We start from the raw sequence: 23,223 nt of genomic DNA, 5'->3' as shown, positions 1-23,223 counted from the left end.
AAACAATTTTGAAGAAGTGGGATCAGAGGTCTTTGAAGAAGCTTAGGGTCTGTCCCTGTCACAGTATTTGTGGTAGTATGAATGAAAATGGCCCCTATGGATTCCTTTATTTCAATGCTTAGTCACCAGGGGAGTAGAACTATTTGGGAAGGCTTAACAGGTGTGGCCTTATTGGAGGAGGTGTGTTACTGGGAGTGAGCTTTGAGATTTTAAAAACCCACATCCAGCCCAATCTCCAATCTCTCTCTCTGTCTCCCCTCTCCTCTCTTCTCCTCTTTCTCTCTTTCTCTTTCTCTTCCTGCTGTCTGTGAATCAGGATGTAAAGCTCTCCATCTACTTCTCCAGCACCATGCCTGTCTGCTTCCTGCCGTGACAATCATGGACTAAAACTGTAAGCAAGTCCCCAATTAAATGCTTTCTTTTGTAAGAGTTGCCGTTGTCATGGTGTCTCTTCACAGCAATAGACCACTAATGAAGACAACAGCCTTCTATGTGGATTAACACTGATTAACTGGTTTTATCCAACAATGAAGGTGGTTTTTGGCTTGAAGATATTATGTAAACTATTTCTTGGAAGATATAAACAAATGTCTACTCACCAGATATAGGGAACTGATGATAGACCAAAGAAGCAATACCACCTAAGTTCAACTTGGTGAACTGGTGAGTTTATTTGAGTTATGTACAGTATTATGGGTGAGAGGTTACTTACAGATGACTGGACGACTCAAAGGCAACTCATAATCAACTTCCCAGCCTATCATGGATAATGGCTATCAGATGCTGGAGCTTGGTGCTCTCTGCCCTATTTTCAGGCAATTTGGCAGGTCAGCAAATCTCTTATCAGCAGAAAAATTGGAGGAGGGGGGGGATTTATACATCTAGTAGGTTTCAGGGATTTCCTGAGACTTGGGAGTTGCTTACTTCCTGGGTTTTGATGGCACCCCTCCCCAACCTGCTTTAGAACTTCCAAATCTTACCAAACTTCTTCCCTCATGGATGGAATGTTTCCATTCAGAAGAAATTGCTCTACAACAGAGGGTGTGGTGAATCCCTCAGCATACCATGTTCTAAATGAACAAAGCCAGAGTTGTCTGTGTGCCTTTCAAGCTGCTGCAAGGGGCTGAAATGGTACAGTCTAGACAAAGGTCCATTCCCCAAACCTGGGAAGGATGCACAGCAGGAATCCATGATTTGGATAGGACTTCCTAGTGAATATCAAGTCTGAAAATGCCTGCTGCAGGGAATCTTGGTGCTTAAGCTTTAGAAGACAATGTTTTTAACAAAAGAAATCATACCATCATATATACAGTACAAATACCTGGTGTTTGGGAGGAGTGTGCATGTATGTGTGCGTGCGTGTGTGTGTGTGCGTGTGTGTGTGTGTGTGTATGTGTGTGTGTGTGTGTGTGTGTTGGTAATTGCCTTGGGTAACTGATTGTCTCAGATACCACGCTAGTACCATGCTAGTATCTTACTCATATCTCCTTTGGATCATATTCAATAGTCTTCCCTTTACTAAGGAAGAAACGGAAACTCAGTGAGATGAAGGAACTGGACTGCCTCACAAACAGGAGAATCTGAGGAGGAGTGTGATCTGTAATTGAACCAAGGGCGAGCCCAGACTCCATGATCTCCTCACTTGACTGAACTCTGGCTTGTACAGCAGGCACTTTTCCCTACTAAGCCATCTTGTTGGCCTCTTTGACTTTTGTGTTAGCTACTTTTCTTGTTTCTCTAATCTAACCTCTGATAAGAAACAACTTAAGGGAGGAAGGATTTGCTGTGGTTCCCAGTTCAGGGAGGGCTGTGGCCTATCATTGCAGGGAAGGCATGTTGGCATGAGGACGAGGCAGCGGATCTGCTCACATTTGCCGTCAGGAAGTCGAGAGTGGACAGGATGTAGGAATGGGTCCTAAGACCTCAAGGTGTCCTTGGCCCAATGAGCCCTCACCCTCAGCTCAGCCGCCACTGGCTGTCCAAAAGTAATCCCTTCAGTTGTCGTGACTTTCAGGGCAAGGGTGAGGCATTCATGTTGCAGTTTGTTTTCAAACAGGGTAAGAAACAGAAAGCCAGTGGCTCGACTTTTCCTATCTGCAGTGGGTACAGGAATGGAAGGGGAGCCCTGGTGCAAAGTACATGCCGTGGCTTTGACGTGGGCCTGCCACCATTACTCATGCAATTTCAGTCAGCTCTTCTTCGGGAAGAATGATCAGCCGCTTTCACGCCTTCACACCCTATCTAATCTATTCGTTTTGCTCCTTACCACGAGGGAGGAATGTGTTTTCTGAGGCCGTTCCGTTTGGAGACCAGAGTTTTGAGTTACGCTGCTCGCTATCTGTCATTGAAAATGGTAGACCCATTAGAGGACTGTGTATGGTGCTTCTGCTCCTCTCAGTGGGGCAAAGCTGTGCGTGAAAAGGTCCTGCAGTTCAAGGGTGGGTTCCACTGCTAGGAGACTTCTCAGAGCTTTAAAATGCTCTGAACAATTTCTGAGGTTCATTCTGCCCATGGTTCACAGAGCCTTGGCGGTTTACTATTCTCTTAAATACTTATTGCAGGACCCAGGATCAAAAACTAACAGATATTAAATTGTTTTGTGTCCAGGACACTTCCACAACTGATCCTCAAACAGCTTCCATTACCTCCTTCAGTGGGGTTTTCTTTCCTTTTTTCCCTCTTTCTTTCTTTCTCTCTTTCTTTCTATCTTTCCTTCCTTCCTTCCTTCCTTCCTTCCTTCCTTCCTTCCTTCCTTCCTTTCTTTCTTTCTTTCTTTCTTTCTTTCTTTCTTTCTTTCTTTCTTTCTTTCTTTCTTTCTTGAAACAAAGTTTCTCTGTGTATCCTTGGCTGTCCTGGACTCACTGTGTAGATCAGGCTGGCCTTGAACTCACAGAGATCCACTTGCCTCTGCCTCCCGAGTACTGGGATTAAAGGTGTGCACCACTATGCCCAGCCAGTAGGATTTTCTTGAGAAAAACAGAGGATCATTTGAGGCTACACTGAGCAAGGACGAGACTGAGGGAACAGTGGTTGGGGATAAGGTGCCTGGGAAAGTTCTGGGAAAAGTGGGGCAAAGGGCACACGGCAGTCCTTTTCCTCAGTCCTGGTCTGCTCAGGAGATGCAGCATGGTTCTCTTCAGGAGGCTCCTCTGCCTCCAAGGCATAGCCCACTTTCTCAATAAAAGGCCTCCCTTGGAAGCCCACCCCAGCCATCATGAGGCTCCAGCCAGGTACTTTCCTGGCTTTCTTGTCTCAAGCATATGACATGGTTGCTGGGAAGCTCAGCATGCCGGGAACCCCACTTCACAGGTTGCCTGGCAGAGTGTATGAGTTAGGCTGGCCCTGGGCCACATGGCTGGATATCAGCCTTCCTACCTATCCCCGCCCCCAATTCCAGGATGCCCAGCACTGTGTGAGATCCAATCATTCAAACTACGCTATAGCATGTTACCACCATGTTTGGCCCCTCTCAGGAGAAACTTACTTTCTATAGAAAGTGTCTACCTGTTGGCGGAACTCCAGGCTAAAAGATAAAGAAGATGATTTGAGGGGCTGGAGAGATGGCTCTGCAGTTAAGAGCACTGGCTGCTCTTCTAGTGGATCCAGGTTTCCAGCACCTACATGGCAGCTCACAACTGTCTATAACTCCAGTTCCAAGGCATACGTGCAGGCAAAACACCAATGCACATGAAATAAAAGTAAATAAATTTTTTAAAAGGATGATGATTTTGAGATGCAGGACTCAATGAACCCCATAAATAAGCCCCAGAGATCTATCACCACTAAGCTCCCTGTCGTTCTGGGTGCACCTTTCTGTGTGGCCAGCAGGAAAACACAATTGTGCTTGGAGTATCAAGTTTAACATTCTGATGGCACCGTGATCCTTCAGAGCAAAGACACCTATCACTGTGGTGTCTTTGCTCATCTGTGACTCCGAGGGGAGTGACTTAGCACAAACACCGAAGCTGGCAGGGAAGGAGTCCTCACCAGGGCCAGGCCCCACGCCAAGCACCAGTGTGCATTGATTTGCTTATTTGCCCCAGTGACCTAGCATCTTCTCTTACAGAAGAGAGAAAGCACGGGCAGAAAGGGAAAGGAATGCGCCCCTGGTCATTTAGCTGAGCGGTGGAGTGGGAACTTGCAGTGGAACTTTCTAGTGCCTAAACCTGTAACATCCTACGTGGGTGGAGGGGAGGAAGGTGTGGATGGGCGGACGCTTCACAGCCCACCTCTCTGTGCAGGGCTGAAGCACCAAGGGCTGAGAGCAGCTGACACTGCAGACCTGCAGAGGCTCTGGGGCAGCTCTATATGGTCGACTCATCGATGGGAAGGCAGATGAGTCTTTACATAGACTGTTAAAAGAAGGGGTGTACATCTCTACAAAGGAGTGTCTCCCAGAGGAGACATTCATGAGTCAGCATTGTTGCTTGATGACGTTGCTAACCCCTCCAGCAAACCAAATAGAAAAGGAAACAAACAGAAGGAAGCCAAGAGCATCACAAGCCCGGCAGACAGTGCCCTTCTGCCTGTGGGTAAAATGGACAACCAGGAATAAAGAATGCAAAGGGTTTCCAAGGCTGAGAGTCATTTTTTTAAAATTTAATAATAGGTTCCAAGGTGGGGGGTGGGGGTGGGGTTCCTTCACACACTCGAGTTTAAAGCCAGGCCAGAGACTGAAGTGGGTTCTGTCAGGAGCAGGAGGTTCCCCAGGCTGGTTTCCAAAACTGGCAGAGAACTCTGCGTGCGTGCCCGGCTTCTCCTACAGCCTTCACTTCTTTTTGAACACTTGTTTGCACACCTGGTCACCACAGGTCAGCTCCTGCAAGTCAGAAAGTGGGTGAGTGACCGACAAGCCCAGATTTGCCCTCTGCCCACCTGGCCCTCCTAGGGTCTGAGGCAGGTGGCCGAGGCTGGGCTAAAGAGGGCATTTAGCTGTTCTGGGCAAAGTGTCCCTCCCAGATCCAGTAGGCTGCCATGCCCTGCAGGTAGCAGTAATTTGATTTTGACACTCAAATTGAGCTTGAACAACTATAAAAATGAAAAATGCAAAGAAATGACCCTCTTGGGCAGGATTTCTCCTACTCCCATGATTAAAGCAACATTGCCTAATTTATTAAAAGGTGGCGAAGCCGAGAGGAAGGGAAGGGTAGCATGGAGAAGCACTAGGTAGGTGTTTAGCGATGGCCCCAAAATAGGGAAGGAGCTTCTGAAGGGCTCCCCCTGTTCTGCCTGCACAGAGGACAGGGTCCCACTTTTCATGGAGGTAGATAGAACCTCGGGCCTTCTCTGTGTCTCACTGAACCCTGAGGGAGGAGGGTGAGTGAGCATGAGAAAGGCCGCCATACTCGCAGCCACTGACCACGAATTTGTTGTCTTAACCACAGGCACTGCTGGGGATGGCCATACAATTTTAAAAAAATCTATCATCCAAGCCACAGGAAATAGGGAGAGCTGCCCGTGGGAAGCGCTGAGACTGCCTCCCATCTATCATTAGCTGACATGTCCCTGAAATAAAGATCTCGGGTGAAGCTTGCTCAGATCCGAAGAGCATCTTGGTGACATCATATTGACCTCAGAGCTGGGTACCTGCCTGACTCCATAGGTGAATGAATGAATGAATGAATGAATGAATGAATCATTGAGGATGTGTTTGCTGAAGAAGCCACTCATTTAGCAGACGAGTAGTTGAGTGTTTGAAAGAATGAAACTTTTCTCACTCTTCTGATGTGGGGCCCATAAATTGTTGTGAAGATTGCAGAGTGAAAGTAAAACTGTCTAGACAGTGACCGTTTATTGAAGGATGTCAGCCATTGTCCCTACCGTTCTGTTCTAGTAACAAATCAACCTCACTGGAGCCGGGATCAGGTCCACCATGCCTTAGGCTCCAAGGCGTAGGGTGAGAGTCCAGTGTTCCCACCACGCCCTCCACACCCCTCATGCTCTCAGCCTCCCCCTCCCCCACCCAGGTACTGTCAGGATGCCTGGTCTTGTCCAGGCGACTTATGGCTCACCTTTCTCCCTAGCTGCTCCTTAGCAGGCTGTCTGCATTTCTCCCTGGATCTTGGTTTCCTAACTCAGCATTTTAAACTTTCTTTTTAATTGCAGCCGTTCACAGAAACAGCCATATAGATTTCTTCCTGGAGTCCCCTGAGCCAGATGGGAATGGCTTTGTGACTATATGACCAAATGCATTTGGCCAGAGCTCAGGGCCATTTTTCTTGTCAAAGCTCCCGGCCAGGTGAGTGCCGCGGGAGGAAGGTGCCGTCCAGACCCCAGGGCTTACCAGGTACAGCTTGTCCCCCTCCACCCACTGCTTCCAGCCGCGATTCTCCTTCTCCCCTTTCTGCACACACACCAGAGTGTCGCCTTCCCAGGTGATCAGCGTCTGCAATGACAAATTGTCAAGCAAATCACACGGATGGCCTTGGGAGACTGAGCAAGTTTCCATCTGCAGCTGCAATTCCTGCAAGCTCCGCCAGCCTCCTGCATGCCCATGGGACGGAGTCCTGCCTCTGACCCCAGGGACCTTCCGGTCTCCACTCCATTCTAGCCAAGCTGGTCTCTCCGGGCTGCCTGCAGTCTCTTTTAAGGGATTCTACCCAACCCTTTTTATTATCTGGCAAAAATAGCATTTCGAGCTAGTGAAGGAAAGATGATAAATTCAACTATCAACAATGCGGAATTTCTGGAAGGGGAAATACCTCAACGTCAACAGACAAATAACCAGCAGGGAAAAAGAGCTGTAGCGTATCAGTAAAGACTTGATGTCCTTATACATAAAGGGCCTCTGTAAATCAATAAAAAGATCATTAACCTAACAGTCCGTGCCAACCAAACATATGAACCAAGGGCTTACAGAGGAAACTCTTGAAGTAGATGGCATTTAAACCTAAGAAGAGCTAGCCTCCTTCACAAATAGCAGGAGAAATGCTGATAAGACTGCTTCTCAGATCCAATTAATCATGTGGTCATAGATCAAAGATTTAGTAGCACTGAGGGCCGGGCTGTCCACCCTTTCTCAGGACTCACCAGGTGGGACGAGAAATGGTTTGCGAAGACGGTTTCATATTAGTTTTCAAAATATGGAACTACACATATTTTTGCACATGGTTTGCTTTTATTTACTTGCTTACTTGTTTTGAATAATATTTAACTTATTATTTAAAAATTTCATATGCTTTTAATTTTTTTTGGACAAGGTTTCACATAGACCTGTTCTATGTTCTACATAGAACTCACTGTGTAGCTAAGGATGACCTTGAACTCTTGACCTTCCTGCCCCTACCTTCCAAGTTCTGGGATTATCATCTCTGATGAAACTGTATATATTCTTTGACCTAAAATGTCTACCCTGGGAATTTTTCCTGCAGGAGTCACATTTTGAGCCTTGGCCGCTGCAGGTAGAAATAATCCCAGGAAGGTTTCCTAACTACAGAGCTGCTGTTCACGTGGTTTCAGTTTCTGTCCTCCAGAACCAGGAGGGTGCCCTGCTTTCCTTCAGGTTTTCTCTGGGTAGCAATGCTAATGGTATAGTAGTATAGATACAACAACAGAACTCACGAAGTGCATCCTCCATTCCAGCCAAGCCTTGCTGGCCTGCCTGCACCCTGGAGGTTGCAAACCCCTACACACACACTTGCAAGGCTTATGTTCACTAGACAACCCTGATTCCCTCTTAATGCCTGCCTTCCTGCCCAGATTAGGCCCACGCACTGCACCTGCTGAGATGTTTATGTCACCCCCACTGTGTCTGTGCCTTACTTCCTGGGGGGAGATGAGCCTGACAGAGATGGGTTTTTTCCCCTGTATGCATAAACTACCTGGGGCCTCTCTGAACAAAATTAGGCTAAGGACCTGAGGCTTGCTTTCTTCTACATCTTGTAAAAGCAACTGATGATAAATTGACTTGTAGGGTTTTTCTTCTCTTCTTGTGCATTATATAGGTCTGTTTGCTACACATTGTTAAATCTACCTATTTCTAAAATAATCTTTGACCTTGACCATAAGATATACTTTATGTACAGTGTTATTCCTCTCCATTTTACTCCTCCATGCATCACAGGATGGTGCGTTACCACAAAGGACTGGAAGCTTCATAAATGCTGTCAGTGGCTGGCTGGTTAAATATGATGTGATTCTTCCCTGCTTCGCAGCCAGAGATTGAGTACAGCCAGAGCCGGTTGTTTAAATGTTTAAAGATGCAAGATGATGAGCAGTGTGCATACGACAAGGGAGCCAGGTGAGGAGTGTGCAGTATTCCCGTGCTTAGTCCCTGGGTAATGATTATCCCTGTAAAGAGACCGAGCTACAGAGCCAAGATGGGACGGAAGTTCCACTGTTTACTGTTTTTTAAAAAATGTATCCATCCATATCATCACAGACCCCAAATCTAATTTAAAAACAAAATATGCTGTGCTTTCTAAAAGAAAGATGTCTCCTCCTCCTTTAAGACCATCTGAAGCCCCACATCTCAGAAGGACTTAGAGATGTTCAAGCCGTAGGTCTCCTGGCTCCTCTGGGAGGAAGAAATGTCTGGGAAATGCGTCTACCGTTTCTCCCCATTGCCTTGGACTCCATTGCTTCCCTAGTGGCTAGGGAAGGACTCTTGTCTTCTCCTTAGGTTAGGAAAGTGTCTTCTCTTCTCCTTCCTCCCATAGTGCCTTGCACAGGAAGCCCCTGTGCATGCAGACTGCACTGATGTCTGTCTCCCTTCACAGGCAAGGGGGCTTATGGAAGGAGAGGCTATGTGGCCTCTAGTGGCTGCAAGGACACTCAGCACAGTGACTGGCGCTGTGTGGTGGATGGTTTCCCTGAAGCACAGTCCCAAGGGAAGCCCACTCGCCTCCTGCCTTAGAGGAGGTCCCAGCAGCTAACACACATGCCCTGCCAGGGGGTGCAGTAGACACTCTCCATTTAATTGTCCGTCTTCTGTATAAGGCCTGAGATCCCTGAGTGCAGGAAATGAGGGGTGTGTCTAATTCATCATGTTACCTACCTCTCTGACACAGAGTTGGCAGGCAGGAGGAGCTTATCAAAATTTGCAGAATGAAGAAAGGAGAAAAATGAGAAGAGTGCAAAGAGGCCTGTCCTAATATTTCATTTTAATAACTCACACTGGGCAGCAAGATTCAAAGTTATTCTGACCCAAAAGTAAATTGGCTATCAATGAATCATGGTAATGCTTCCAAGATTGTGGGCTGGCTCCTCCATGAGACAGTGAGAAGCAGAAGGAAGAGAACTGTTAGATGAACCAACTCCAAGTTTAAATTTCTTATTAATTAAATTATCTTCCTCCTCCCCCTTTTAAGTCCTACCACATAGTCCAGGCTGACCTCGAACTTGTCACTTCCTCGTCTCAGCTTTTCAGAGTGCTGGGGTTACAGCTTTTGCTATCATGCCCAGCTTTTCGTTTCAGACCTCATCCCTGTGTCTGAAGAGGTTTTAAAAACAGGCTCAGTTATTTTGAAAGATCCTGCAGCTGAGGAAGCCCTAACTTCTTAGTAAAAAGATGGACAAGGAAAGCTCTTGGAAAAGGGCAGGTTTGCACAGAACAGAGGCAGGGGTGGAGCCCCAATGTGACTTCTCTTACACTTCCAAAGTCAGCATCTCTCAAAAAGGCTCTTTATGTCAAATTAGATACAGGTGCCTGCCCACTGTTTAATCTGGGTGAGTCAATAGCTGAATCATGGACCTATAAAAGACTATCCTATTTCTTTAAAAATATTGTTTTAAGATTATGACTATATCATTTCCCTTTCTCTTCCTTCTTCCAAACCTTCCCCTGTAACCACAGCCCCACCCAACTTAGAACTCACGGTCTCTTTTTCTTTAATTGTTGTTACATATATGTGTGTATGTGTTCTTGAATACATGAATACAGCTCAGTACATATAATGTTACTTGTATGTTTTCAGGGCTGAGCATTAAATAACCAGTTAGAGTGCCCTTCTTTGGGGTAGACTATTTCTCTTGTTTTTAGCATTCCTTAGCTACCTGGACTATCCTCCACGGTACCGGAAGGTACAATGCAGGCTTTCAAAGGAGGGAAGCAAGCAGTAGTCTTACCCAGTTATGACATCTTGCCATCAATAAACAACAACAACCATCATGGGATGATAGCCCTAAGGGTTCAGTAGTGACACACACTTTGGACGTAACCAACAGCTCTCTAATTGTACATATGGCCCACTCAACAAGAGGAAAGTCATGCCTGGTACTGAAAGACAAGCCAACTACCCTGGGCTAGTGAAGTTATGGATTTTGGAAGCAAAGTAACATCTTCATTCTTCAGAAGTACAATCATTTGGAGGTTGTGTCAGATTGTTCAGTACAAATGTATGTATGAGAGAGAGAAAGATCTCTATAAAATCACAAGAGGCAAACATTAATAACATGCAATTCTTTAAAAAAAATCATGTGTATGCGCCTACATGAATTTATGTGTGCCAAATGCATGCAGGTACCTATGGAAGCCGAGGGCATCAGATTCCATGGAAGTGGGGCTACAGATGGTTGTAACTTACCTGATATAGGTTCTGGGAACTGAAACTGAGTCCTCTGTAAGAGGAGTTAAGGCTCTTAACTGCTAAGCCAGCTCTCCTGCACCAAAGAGATAACTCTTTGTGAAGAGGGAAAAGTTGTTCTTTGTTCTTGGATCTGAAAGTAACAGCTATAAACTGCAGGCGTGGATGGGATCTACAGACCCGTGGAGACGTCCCTCCTTGCATTTTTTCTTAGAAAGTTTGTCTCCAACCACCTGCAGTGCCTCAGGAAGTCCCATTGGGATGCCCTTCAGACAAGGAGCCCCCAAATCACATGGTGCTATTTGCCTTGTCCCTTCCGTCTTTCCCCACCCCTCACTGGCCATTCCAACTTCAAACTTTTTCAAAAATGGATTTATAATTTGCAAACCATAAAATATTTTTTGTTAAAACCTACAATTCTAATAGAGCTTTGAATGGCAGCAACTTTTTTCCTTCGTCTATTCACAAGATTGTGTGGCCATCTTCACCAATGCATTCAGAACGTTTTATCACCTTGCTTCTACGAGCGTTCAATCCTGCTTCTTCTGCCCTCTAGCCCTTGTCTCTGTGCATTCACCTGTCATGGGTCTTCATACATGATCTCGTGTGTGTAGCTTCTGTTGATTAGCATGTTTTCCAGGTTCATTCATACCATACCAGGAATCAGTAATTCATTCTTCCTGATGACTGGATAATACCTTAAATTCCATTATATGGACATCAATTACTTCTTGCTTATTGGTGTGTGTACATATAATATAAGTTTGTTTGTATGTGTATGCCAGTGCATGTGTGTGTGTGTGTGTGTGTGTGTGTGGTGTGTATGTGTGTGTTTGCATAGGCTAGAGATAAATGTTGTTGTCTTTCATAATTGCTCCTCACCTTACTTTTTGAGACGGGTCCCATACTAAATATGGGGCTCACTGATTTGGCTGGACTGTCTGGCAGGCAGCCTCAGAGATCTTTTGGTCTCCACCTGCCCAGCACTGGGGGTTACATATGTTTGCTGCTGTGTCTGGATTTTTTAACATGGGTTCCAGGGTTGCAAACCCAACCCCAGAACTTATGCTTGTTCAGCAAGAACTTTGCTGGCTGGGTATCCCCCAAGCCCTTCAATTTTCTCTATATTTTGCATGTAAATATATGTGTATCTTTTAAGCTTTGAAGATTTAACTTCGGACATTATGCATGCTAAGCAAGTGTTATTATCAGCTAGCCACACCTCCATCCCTGCTTTTGTTTATTTGAGAAGGGGCTTTTAACCTTCTTAGAAATAAGTCAGGGTAAGAAGTAGAGAATAGATATGGTGCTCAGAAGAGAAGGGGGGTCTCCAAGCCCTTGGAATCAGCTTTATCTTTGATAGGTTTTTCCACTTCAGCTCTGGGATGACACAGAACTGGGTCCTTCAGGGCTCCTACTACAACCACACCTTTCTCTAATGAACGTCAAGTTTTCTTGAGGGTTCTGAGTATGATCAAAGAGTTGAGAAGTGGAGCTCTAGGGAATGGGAGTATGCCAAATGAGGCTTACTGCATCCAAAACACATGCATATGCAAAACTGTGCAACATGTGTGTGCACACAGCTTGTTAGTGTACTCAAGAGATGGAGGAGAGGGAGAGGGAAAGGGGGGAGGAGGGAGGGAGAGAGAAGGGGAGAGGAAAGGAGAAATAGAGGAAGGGAGAGAGGGAGAGGGAGAAGGAGAGGGAGAGGGAGAAGAGGGAGAGAGAGAGAGACAGAGAGAGAGAGAGAGAGAGAGAGAGAGAGAGAGAGAGAGAGAGAGAGAGAGAGCACACTATCCCTGGCTTTCTGTTTCTGCTGCAGGCAAAGCAGAGAGAAGCCACGGAAAAGTTGCTAGTTAAGCTAGCGGCTACTTTCCCTCCAGGGCTAAGTGATGATCTTGATGAGAACAAGGAGAATGGGAAGTGGGGAGGCCAGAGGCTGGGCAAGCTTGGTGCTGACAAGTGGAACTCTTTCCGAATCAGGGAAGGCCGGAGGATGTGACTTATTTCAGAAAGAGGGAATTCTCTGTCTTCACGGGTGATGAAGAACAAGTTAAAGAGGAGCAGCTTGCCTCTCAAGAGCGCACGCTCACTCTCAAGGAGCAGGGGAGTGAATCATGGGGAACCGATTACGCTGGAACAATGGAGAGATGCAAAACTTCAGAGACAAATTTCCCCCTTAGTTCTGGTGTCTGATGAACTGGCTTTTTGGCCACAGTTCAGAGAAGCCTTGTGGATCTACCATCCCAGAGACCCACATGGAAGGGGCCTAACTTAGACCTTCTGGGGCTTTCCTTCATCATCAGCTCTGAGGGAAGAGCTCCAAAATACTTTCTTACCGCTGTCATTTTTCAGCAAGAATCACTGCATCCAATTTTCCTTGATAGACGAGATTATGAGTGCTAGGTCACCTTGGCTGGGGAATGCGCCCTGCTTTCCGTGAGCCACCACACAGATTGACAGCTTTTCCTCCTGGGGCAGGAAAAGGGACCCACGACTCCTTGGGACGCTGGGAAGGTGTTAAGCACTGTTAAAGTAGGTTTAAATCACTGCTATTTAATGATAGGTTCTATGGCAAGCGCCCCTTCTGGTATTTTCTTGTGACTAAGATGTCGGGGCACAGGCTAATTTGATTCCCTAATTGGCAGTTGTGGGCTCTCCCTCATTGCTGTCCTCACTCCTTCAGACAAAAGCTCTGTCAGTCCAACAGCCAGCTGGGCTGCCCTTACCATGCTGGCTTCGGCCATCTTGAACCCTCCGTGAATGCCTTGAAAAGGCTCCTTGGTGGTCACAGCTAATTGCTCTGGCTTCCGCAGGCTTTGGCCTCAGCCAGGGTTGTTGGAAACAGTTTGTAGCAGACTTTGTACTACCCCAGGCCTTGGTGGACTCTGACTGACTCTGCAACATCTTCTACCTTCCCTGGTGGCCTTACTGAGGAACGGCTGTGACACGGCTGAAGAGGCAAGACTATGATTGGTCCTGGCACTCCTTTCTCTGGTTCTCAAAGTGGGCTCCTCAGATAGCTGATGTTGATGAAAGATAAAAGGCTGGACAGAGTCACAGATGAGAAACTGCCACCCTGGTCACCAGCTTTCCAGGGAGCTGTCAAGTATTTAGAGCCAAGAATCTCAGACTCTTGGGCTAAGGGCTCGAACAGTGGTCAGTGGTAAGGGCTAAGAGATCTGGACCTCTAGCCTACAGAGAGCTCTGATACCTGTTGGCTAAGGGTCCCCATTCCTGAGACGGGCATAGGGTCAATGACGTCAGAGGGTACCACCTACTGCTACTCCCGCCTACCCATTGCTGCCTCTTGCTAGAGCCAAACACTAAGGGAAAGAAAAGTGTCTGGAGAACAGCATTTGAAGGGCTTTGCTCCTTTGCTTTTTGGTCTCTCCCTTAGCAGAGCTCAAGGACTCAGCTAGCCAATGACTAATACTCTCAGGCCAGGAGAGGAACCGGAACTTTTCCCCTGAGTCTTTAGAAGAGCTCCTGGAAGAACAAGCAGGGGCTTGCCTAGGAGGAGGGGGCTGCAGGTACTGGGCAGAGAAAGGTGGAGGGTCCCGCATCACTGTGTCATCCCAAGGGGCTGGATCTTTGCTGGGGATGAGGACTCATTTACTCGAGACAGTGTATTCAGAGCCATCCTTCTCCGGTTAGGAGCCTGGCAAACATCCAAACTGGCAGCCTTGCATAAATTACATAGGCATAGATGGTCTAGCCAATGGCCACTGGGACATATGACAAACCAGTAGCCCTTCCAGGTCTTCAGGGCTGTGATGCTAAGGTTCGGGGAGGAGAGCCTTTAAGTGGGACTGAGATAGAATCTCTCTTCTTTCTGTTCGGAGGGTACAGGCCAGGTGCAATGGCCAAAGACTGGAACATAGTGTGAGGAGCAGGCCACCGGGCAGGGGCATCACACAGCAATGTAAGGGCACTATTGTTTCTCCTACTTCTCTTACCCCACATTTTCTTGCTACTTAGCAGCCTCTGCTTTCTCATGAACAGCTGCTTTGAGTGAAAGCATACTCTTTCTTAGAGTTGAGGTCTCAGGCTTGGAGATGACATTTCACCTTCTGTTGAGAGTGGTTTTCTATGTGCTTTCGGGGCTGATCAGTTCAAGTAGAGTAGCCCCCTCTCATCAATGAGGTATATGCTCCAAGATCCTCAGTGTGACCTCGGGTAGAATTGAACCCTATATATTCTAACATGGCTACCGAGTGACTGGTGGGTGGGTAATGCATAGGTAATGTATAGGGTAGATAGGCTGGACAAAGAAATGGCTAACATCCTGGGCAGTGTGGAGCAGGCAAAGGAGACTGCGTCATGCTGCTCGTGGGATGTAGTTTAAGACGTGGGGGGGGGGTTGGTTTCTGGGATCTCCCACTCACTACTTTTGCACTGCAGTTGACCGTGGGTGATAGAAACTGTGGGACCTAGTGAGACCTTGGTTAACGGAGGGTGACCGCAGTTCAAATACGGGAAGCATGGCCTTTGACTCCACAGGGTTCCCTAGATTATATCCCAGGAGTTAAGTCTCACTGGGCAGAAGCCACACAAGTCACCAGGACTGGGTTACTAACTTTACTGAGACCACTGAGTTTGTCATATTTCATTTGCATCATGATTTTCTAAAAAGGAAAGTGGCCAATTGGGCCATGTTAAAGCGAGAGGCTACATGTAAAAACACCTGACTTCTCAGGAACCCTAGCAAAAACAAACAACAGAAAGGCGGGTACCATGAAAGCTCATCCTTTCTTGGGACAGGCTGGCTGGAGCTGAGCATGGATGCCTCTCTAGACCTAGGTAAACTGCTTGGCTGAGCTCCATGGTTATCCGTTCTTGGGACACTCCATCTTACCCTCTTTCTGCTGCTTCCTCAGCCTTGTAGTCTAGAGGATCGGGCACTGCCTTAACTTCTCACACAATCTAAGGCCTTTCCTCCTCCTCCTCCTGCCTCTCTTTACTCAGCCTTCACCAGTTACTCATTGTAATGTCAATTCATTCTCAATCTGCTTTCTGGAACCTTCCTGGGGTTGGTTCTATCATCTAGTCACTGTGAAACCAGAAAGACATGCCTTGCATGAACAGACCCAGTGAAGCCCCTCCCATTCAGGAGTACCTTGACATGCCGGCCGTCCAGGCCCTTTGTGTGCTCGTCAAACTCCACCCCGACGGTAAAGTCCAAGTCATAGTTTCTGAACGTGCTGTTGGTTTTTGTCTTGAAGTTATCACCGTCTTGAATGATGATCTTCGTCTGAGTCAGACGTACCGCGATCTTGCGGGTGGCAAAATCAATATCTGTTGGCAGAGGGAGTAGCAGAGGTTATGATGTGTGCAGCCAGGCTCATTCATTTCTTTAACAAGGCAAAGTGCTCAGGCCCAGAAACTCAGGCTGGGGACACGCCACATTTCTTTACTTAAGTGAAAAGCAAGAGTTGTCTTCTACACGACTTGATCATGGGTTTGATGATTCTGTCCTCCCCTGTGTCCCCTACCAGAACCAGCCCTAGGGTGATGCTCACAGTAGATACTCACATGATAAGGACTTGTTAATGGAGGAGCATGGTACAGGGCAGTGATATTAAAGCCAGGACCCTGGATCACCACTAGCAGCAGCAGCAGCAGCAGCAGAACCTGGAAATCTGTTTCCTCTCATTTTCTGCACCCCCAAGAGTGAGGGCAAGGGGCAGGTGGGTCCCTATTTCCCAGCTATGTGACCTCACAGAAGCCACTCTCCCTTCCAGAGCTTCAGTTTCCTCCTGATGAATGAGGAAAGAAAGCTCATTTCCTTTGGTTGTGGTGGTGAGGACTTAGTCAGCTCTTTAGAGAAAGTCTGTACACGGCTCCCAAGAGCTTGTGTGTATTTATTCACTACACACAGGCTTCCATTATGGTTCTTGTCTGTTTGGGTCACACTTTAGCCCAGAGCAAACGTTTCAGATCACAATTATGTATCCCTATAGCTACTGGATACACACCTCACTACAGAGCAGTGTAACTGTAGCTATCATGGTGCCCTTTGTCCAGCCTAGCAGGATACCTCCCAGGCTGGACCAGCTTCTTCCCTCTGCTTTGCTCAGTCAGTGGCTTTGACTCAAACCCTGCATGTTGAAGTTGTGCTAACCAGAGCTCCTGCAGCCATCATTAGGGGTAGGAAGAAGATGCTGCTAACCAAAGGGGAACACTCCAGGTAAACGACTATGGAAGGATGGGACACTGTGGGGAAATTTAGGACAGAAATTGTTCTTCAGCCAGCAAATCTATATCCGTTCTGTGAAAGTGGACATCGTGGTCCAGAGAATTGAAGTGGTGGGCTCAGCACCATCCGGCTTCACAGCGTCCCTACAAATGCAGCCCGCTTGTCATTTATAGCTAAGGCTCCCTAACAAAAATTATGTCTTGTCCCGGGCTGCCTAGAATAGCGGATGGCAGTGAAATGGCTGGTTGTTGCTGAGAGAACCAGTGGGTGCTGGAAATAGCATCCTTGTCAATCTTCCTGACTAGGGCCAGGAGAATGTCATTAGGGGCTCTATGCAAATGGAAGCAAACACTGCTTCGCCTCCAGATTGAAAAATGGCTTGGCCTCTTGGCCACCCTTTAGCATTCGCACAAGCCAGTTAATCATGTCACCGCTGCTCCACCCCGGGGAAGGGAGCCAAAGACTCTGCTGGTGGATTTCTTGTTAGATATTTCTAATCAAAAGGGTTTAACTGAAGCTATAGAATACACATTTGTGTGCACATGCTCATACACACACACACACACACACACACACACACACAGTACACAAGCACTTCCTCTTTGAACTTTGCAGAGGAAACTACTTTCCTGATATGATATTTTAACACTAGGGTTATCAAGTTTGTTTTTTATCTGCTTTTCGGTCTTACAGGTACCTCTGAGCCTGATTTACAGCCAGGTAAAGTGGCATTCTATCTCAGAAGGAAAGGTCCAAAGACAAGCTATTTCTGAATAATATACACGGCTCATGGCTGCCGCTGCGGAAAAACAAATCAACAGCAGCAAAGTGACTTTATTAAGCATACTTTTCATAACTGCATTTTGAACAATGCAAGCCATAAAGCTGAAATACGAGCATGCTTCTCAACGTTAAAATGCTCTGTAATATGCTTGCGAAGAAAGCTAAAGTTGCAAGCTAAAAGGGCAGGTGCTCTTTGTAAATTAAAGAGCAGAGATGTGCAGGAATCCATCACAGGAAATCTGAGAACAGTTCAAAGTGTGGCTTCAGTGGGCTTTGAACCTGGACTCCTTAACTCTCAAATCATCGACTCTTCCAGGCAATAGGGAGAAGCCGAGTGGAAGAACAATTTTCTCTTTCTTTCCATACCATTTCCTCCTCCAGAGGACACATTTAGAAGGGAATTAGACTGGTCCCCGCCTCTCTTCCTTCACTCCCTCCTGGCTATCACACGCAGGCTGGTGACCCTGGGCTACTGGCTTGTACTTGGTACTCTGCACCCTTAGCCTAATGATCTCCACTGGGGTGGGTTCAGGGGAGAAGTGTTACCAGCACGTGAAAGTGGGACCGGAGAAGGGGGGGAAGCACTTATCATTGTCACCTGGCTTTTTCTGCCTCTTGGTACTTTCTCCTTTCAAAGTCCAACTAGGTACCATGTGGTTGCAATTAAGACTCTGATGAACTGAATAACTTGGTTGGCTTGTCAATGCCGGCAGAAATCCAGAGTTTTGTACAATAACTGCATTCTCAGACCATCAGACACTGGTTGCTTTTCAGTTAGGGACCCTGAGTAACCCTCTTAGTGTTTTTGAAGGCGCCATCTCTCTACTTTGGATGTCTCCACCATTTAGCAATGCTCAGGTGAAGTTCTCACCACCCCTTGTCACCCTCCTGTCCAGAGCAGTCCTGTAGGAAGGGTTAGCGTGTTGTTAGAAGAGGTAGATTGGGTTCCTGTCTGGGTCCTGCTATTTCCTAGTCACCTGTATCCCTAGGCGTTTCTCCTCTGGGCTTCAGATTCTTCCTCAGACCCGACTATACTCCAAGCTCTAGGTCTCATCTCAACATGTCCATATCCGCGCTGCCCATGTCTTGGCTGTGTAGGGGGTGTATGAAGTCAAACCAGGAGAAACAGAATTCTTGGCCTAACCTCTGGCTGTCTTTCCACCCTCAGCCTCCTCACCTATCTTCCGTCTGTCTGTATCTTCCGTCTGTCTGTACACTCCCACACCCCAGCCCTCCTGCGGTGTACCTTCCTGGACACAAACAAATCTTTTGCACTTACTGTCCCTTGCTTTGGGAACATAGTTTAGCATTAGTTTCTGGCTTTAAGCATTGTCAACTCTTTAGCTCGTCTTCCTTGACCTCGTGACCTTTTGTCACTCTTCAGACATTGTTCTCCTTTGTTGTCTATTTTTTTTCTCTGATGTTTTTTTGAGACAGGGTTTCTCTGTGTAACAGCCCTCACTGTCCTGGAACTAGCTCTGTAGACCAGGCTGGCCTCGAACTCACAGAGATCTGCCTGCCTCTGCCTCCCGGAGTGCTGGGCTTAAAGGCCACCATTGCCCAGCTTCTTTTTTGGCTTTAAAATGCTTTCATTACCTAGAATCACCTAGCACAGTGTTCTGGTGTTCTCTGTTGGCACCCTTCCCCTCCTCCCACCAGAGAGGAGATCAACTCTGCGTGGGTGGGGGACAGTCTTCTCATTTACCATCCAACCACCAGTGATCACAATAGCTCCCTCGAGAGCAGAGCTGCTTGGATTCTGCGCAGATGGCACAGCCCCTGGTTCCATAAGCAGCCACTGATGCTGCATGTGACAGCTGGGTGAGTCTCTACCCTGGGCAGAGCTAATGGACTCTGCTCTCATCTCCTTCACATGATCAGAAGCTCCTTTCTACAGCTTTGCCTGCCCCTCCTTTAGAAATGAAGACTTTTCTCCCACTCCTCTTTTTCTGGTCCAAAGGCGGATGGTAGACAGAGTCGATGGGTGACGGGGCTTTCAAGCTGCTTTCTTCAGGGTCAGAAAGGGTCTAGGAAAGCCTTGCTGTGCCCAAGAGGCAGCACTCAGTCATCCTGGACACTTGTGCTCTTAATGACTTTGATAATTTGAGGCAAACCCAAAGGTTGCCGTGCCGCATCATTGTGCTGAGGTCGGTACCTGAGTCACGTGTGGAGGCGCGGGTATCGAGTGAGCCACTGGGCTATTGACAAAGCCAGCGCGCTGCTCCCTCCCTACCACATGGAGAACCAGGTCCCCCAGAGAAAGCCAGTTCCCTGGCTGATGGACGGAGTTAAAGTCCAAGAAAGTGATGGCTCTTAGGCAAAGAACAGTGTCATACCTGATGGCATTTACACATCTGGGGATTTGCAAAGATCTCTGCCATGCTCATCCCAAATGCCAAGTGCACAAAAGGGCACAGAAAGCAAGCTTCATTGATTTCCCAGCCTCGGGAAAACAACACCGCCTTTTAGTAGGGTGAGGCAGACGTCAAACAAATCTATGGAGCAACTTTTGACAAGTTAGAGTGACGGGGCAGCCACTCCTCATCTGCTTTCGGCTGATTCCCTTGGCATTAATCACTGCCAGCCCCGTCCTGCCCATGGGCAGGATAAGGAAATCTGGTGTCTTGGCTCAGCGGTGCGAGCATGACCCTGGCTGAAGTTTTTTCTTTTTTGTACAGGGGGCATTGTGGCATCGAGGTGGGGCCAGCCTGTAGGATCCTGAGACAGAATGCTATCAGCAGCTGGGTGCCAGCACAAGGACACCCACGCTCTGTGTCTAACTACAGCCATCACCTGTGGTAGTCATTTTAATCCCCAAAGTGCCAGCTGCCCTTCTACAGAGTGGGGACCAGCTCCAAAGAGTTGAATCAGTCTGCTCAGTCTCACATGATGTCAGAGTGTACATTTTTACTGAAGCCCAAATTGATGAGAAGCAACTGATGCTAAGGTCTCGAAAAGTCACTCCTGAAGTATCTAAGCAACACACTCACAAACTGTAAGTCCCTCTTGCCTATTGTGGTGTAAGCTTGTACCAGAGTCCAAAGAAAGCCAGATGTAGATAGCAGATCCCTTTTAAAGAGCTAAGTGATGGAGGAGGGTCATCTGTCTATGTGTTGCTTTCATTGGTTAATAAAGAAACTGCCTTGGCCCTTTAATAGGACAGAAAATTAGGTAGGCAGAGTAGACAGAACAGAATTGTGGGAGAAAGAAAACAGAGTCAGGCAGACGCCTCAGGCAGACGCCATGCCTCTCCTCTCCGAGACAGAGGCAGGTTAAGATCTCTCCTGGTGAGACACCACCTTGTGGTGCTACACAGATTACTAAATATGGGTTAAAGCAAGATATGGGAATTAGCCAATAAGAAGCTGAAACTAATGGGCCAGGCAGTGTTTAAAAGAATACAGTTTCTGTGTAATTATTTTGGGTGTAAAGGTAGCTGGGTGGCTGGAAGCGGCCCTGCCATTCTTCAACAGCTAAGGGTATACCCCCACCATCTATCTTGAGGGAAAAGGGTAGGGGGTGGTCATGTTTGCCCTTTACTTCAAGCTGAGGAGCTGGACTTCAGGAGTCTACCCATGGGACTATACACTGAACTGGTACTGGATTTTATCCTAATATCAATATTATGCGTATGTGCATATGTGGTGTGTGCATGGGTGGTGGACATGTGTGTGCCACAGCGTGTGTGCGGAGGTCAGAAGACAACTTTTGAGAGCTGGTTTTTTCCCTTCTGCTGTGAGTTCCAGGGAATGATTAAACTCAGGTCTCAGGCTTGTGTACCAAGTGTTTGTACTCATCGGACCATCTTGCTGGCGCTGGAATTCTTACCGTTTAAGCAAATGCAGCAAAATGCACACTGCTTTCTGATAATAATCTATGTTCCCAGCTTGTCTAGTATACTTAGGAAACCAAGGTGCTTCCAAACAGCCCATGCGACAAGACTTTCACTTGGCCAAAATCACAGCTGCACCTAGCAGCACCTAGAGAATCAACAATATGAGTGTTATTATCTCTATTTGGCAGGCAGGGAAACTGAGGTCACAAAAGGTCAAAAATCTGATTCCACATCACAGAGTAAGTCCGGGGGGTGGAGGAGCTTAGGCTGCACGCCTCTGGGCTCGCCTACCCCTCTAACCAGTTATGTATGTGGGCTCAGAACCCCATTTCCGTTGGCTGCCTGTGTCACCAAGCAGAAGTGTGACAGGAATATTTCCTTTCTGCCTGTACCATTCTACACTCCATTCCAAATAAGCTAGGTGTCCTCACTGTAGTGAGCGGAGCCCCAATAAGAGGAGATTTTTGCCTGTCTTTCTTTAAATCCTGAGGTAAACCCCACAACCCCCATTCTCACATACTTCTTCTCACCACCATACCCAAATTTCTGGGTCTCTGAGGCCATGCACAGCCATTTCTCTCTCATCCGTGTGTGGCTCCCTCGTGTGCAGGCATGTGTGTGGGGAATTTCAGGGTGGAGAAGGTAAGCAGGATGCTCTTGTGGGGAAGAAGTCAGCTGGGCAGCCGAGATCCTCACCCGGTGCCCAGCTACTGCTGCCATTGGAAAGCCCCTGTGGTGACTCACCCCATCTCCTTTCAAGTATAGCCCAGAGGTTTCCAGGACTACATGTTTCTGGCAACACTAGGAGAGACCTACAGACCTACCCTGTCACTAGCTTGGGACACAGACAGATGAGTAGCCCTTGGCCTGGAACAGAACTCAGATAACTGTGGGTGGTTTGAATCATATGACAGCAGCTCCTTTCAGCCTTCTGTGAGCCTGAATGCCTCAGGGTGGAGAAATTGGCTAGCTGGTTTCTCAATTTTTTTCTATGACAAGGCTGAGAAAAACTACAACAGGAATCATTGGTGATGATGTCTGATTCAAATGGTTATCTATGAGACGGTGTGCGTGTGTGTGTGTGTGTGTGTGTGTGTGTGTGTGTGTGTGTGTGAACATTGAATGACACAGTTCATGTGTCTCAGCTGACTTCTCACGGTTCTGACTGAGGACGGAGGATTTGCGCAGAGCTCTGGTGAGTCTCACACTAGCACCTCCTAGTGGACCAGTCTATTATCCTCCTAATGTCCCTTTCCTCCCCATCCCGTTTACCTCTTACCTAGGGCCTTCATGTAGCCTTCAAAGTTCTCATTACTCTCCATTTCCCAGGTTCCATTCTGGTCCTTCGTCATGATGGTGGCCTCTGGTCTGGTGTAGGCGTCTGGTGACTGTGAAGGGACAGGCTGCAGGGAGACTGTGTTAAACTGCATTGCTTTTATAGCTTAGTTGGCTGGGTGTAAGAAGATAGTGGAGTCAAAGGTCACAAGGCTGACTCAGAGGAATCATTTTTGCCTTTGCAAAGTTCAGCAGGTCTGTGGGCAATCAAGGCACAGAGTCCGGCTGTTGCCAAGTGTGCGTGTCCCAGTGACCTCCACGACACACTGCCTTGGAGCAGCTTGCTTGCAACCCATGGCCTCCCACAGAGGCTCTGGCCTCACATGGAACGTTCTATCCAGTTCCTAAGGGAAGCAAACACCCAGTGTCTGCCCCACAGGCTCCGCAGCTCAGCAACAGCCCAGCATCAGGCCCACCCAGCACATCCCCAGTGCTCTAACCAGGCTGGCGAAGCTGAGATGGTGGCTCTCACGTCCATGGATCTGTGCCAGGCAGGACTTGAACTTCATTTTGTCTTAGTTTGCAAAAGATCTTGGGTTGTATTTCAC

The 23,223-nt window shown here is 47.5% G+C and overlaps 1 protein-coding gene across 1 annotated transcript; it reads right to left on the bottom strand.

The window, feature by feature from the left end:
* Window positions 1-4,584: 4,584 nt before the first annotated feature.
* On the bottom strand, window positions 4,585-22,751 carry Rbp2 (retinol binding protein 2). Its single transcript, XM_038324240.1, has 4 exons — window positions 22,620-22,751; window positions 15,643-15,821; window positions 6,284-6,385; window positions 4,585-4,819 (listed from the first exon to the last, which is right to left on the bottom strand). Exons 1-4 carry the CDS (start codon window positions 22,690-22,692, stop codon window positions 4,769-4,771), a joined length of 405 nt encoding a protein of 134 aa, XP_038180168.1. The 5' UTR covers window positions 22,693-22,751; the 3' UTR covers window positions 4,585-4,768.
* Window positions 22,752-23,223: the final 472 nt, after the last annotated feature.

This window comes from Arvicola amphibius, chromosome 3 (assembly GCF_903992535.2).
Source record: "Arvicola amphibius chromosome 3, mArvAmp1.2, whole genome shotgun sequence".
Taxonomy (NCBI): Eukaryota; Metazoa; Chordata; class Mammalia; order Rodentia; family Cricetidae; genus Arvicola; species Arvicola amphibius.
This window is presented reverse-complemented; position numbering and strand designations above follow the sequence as displayed.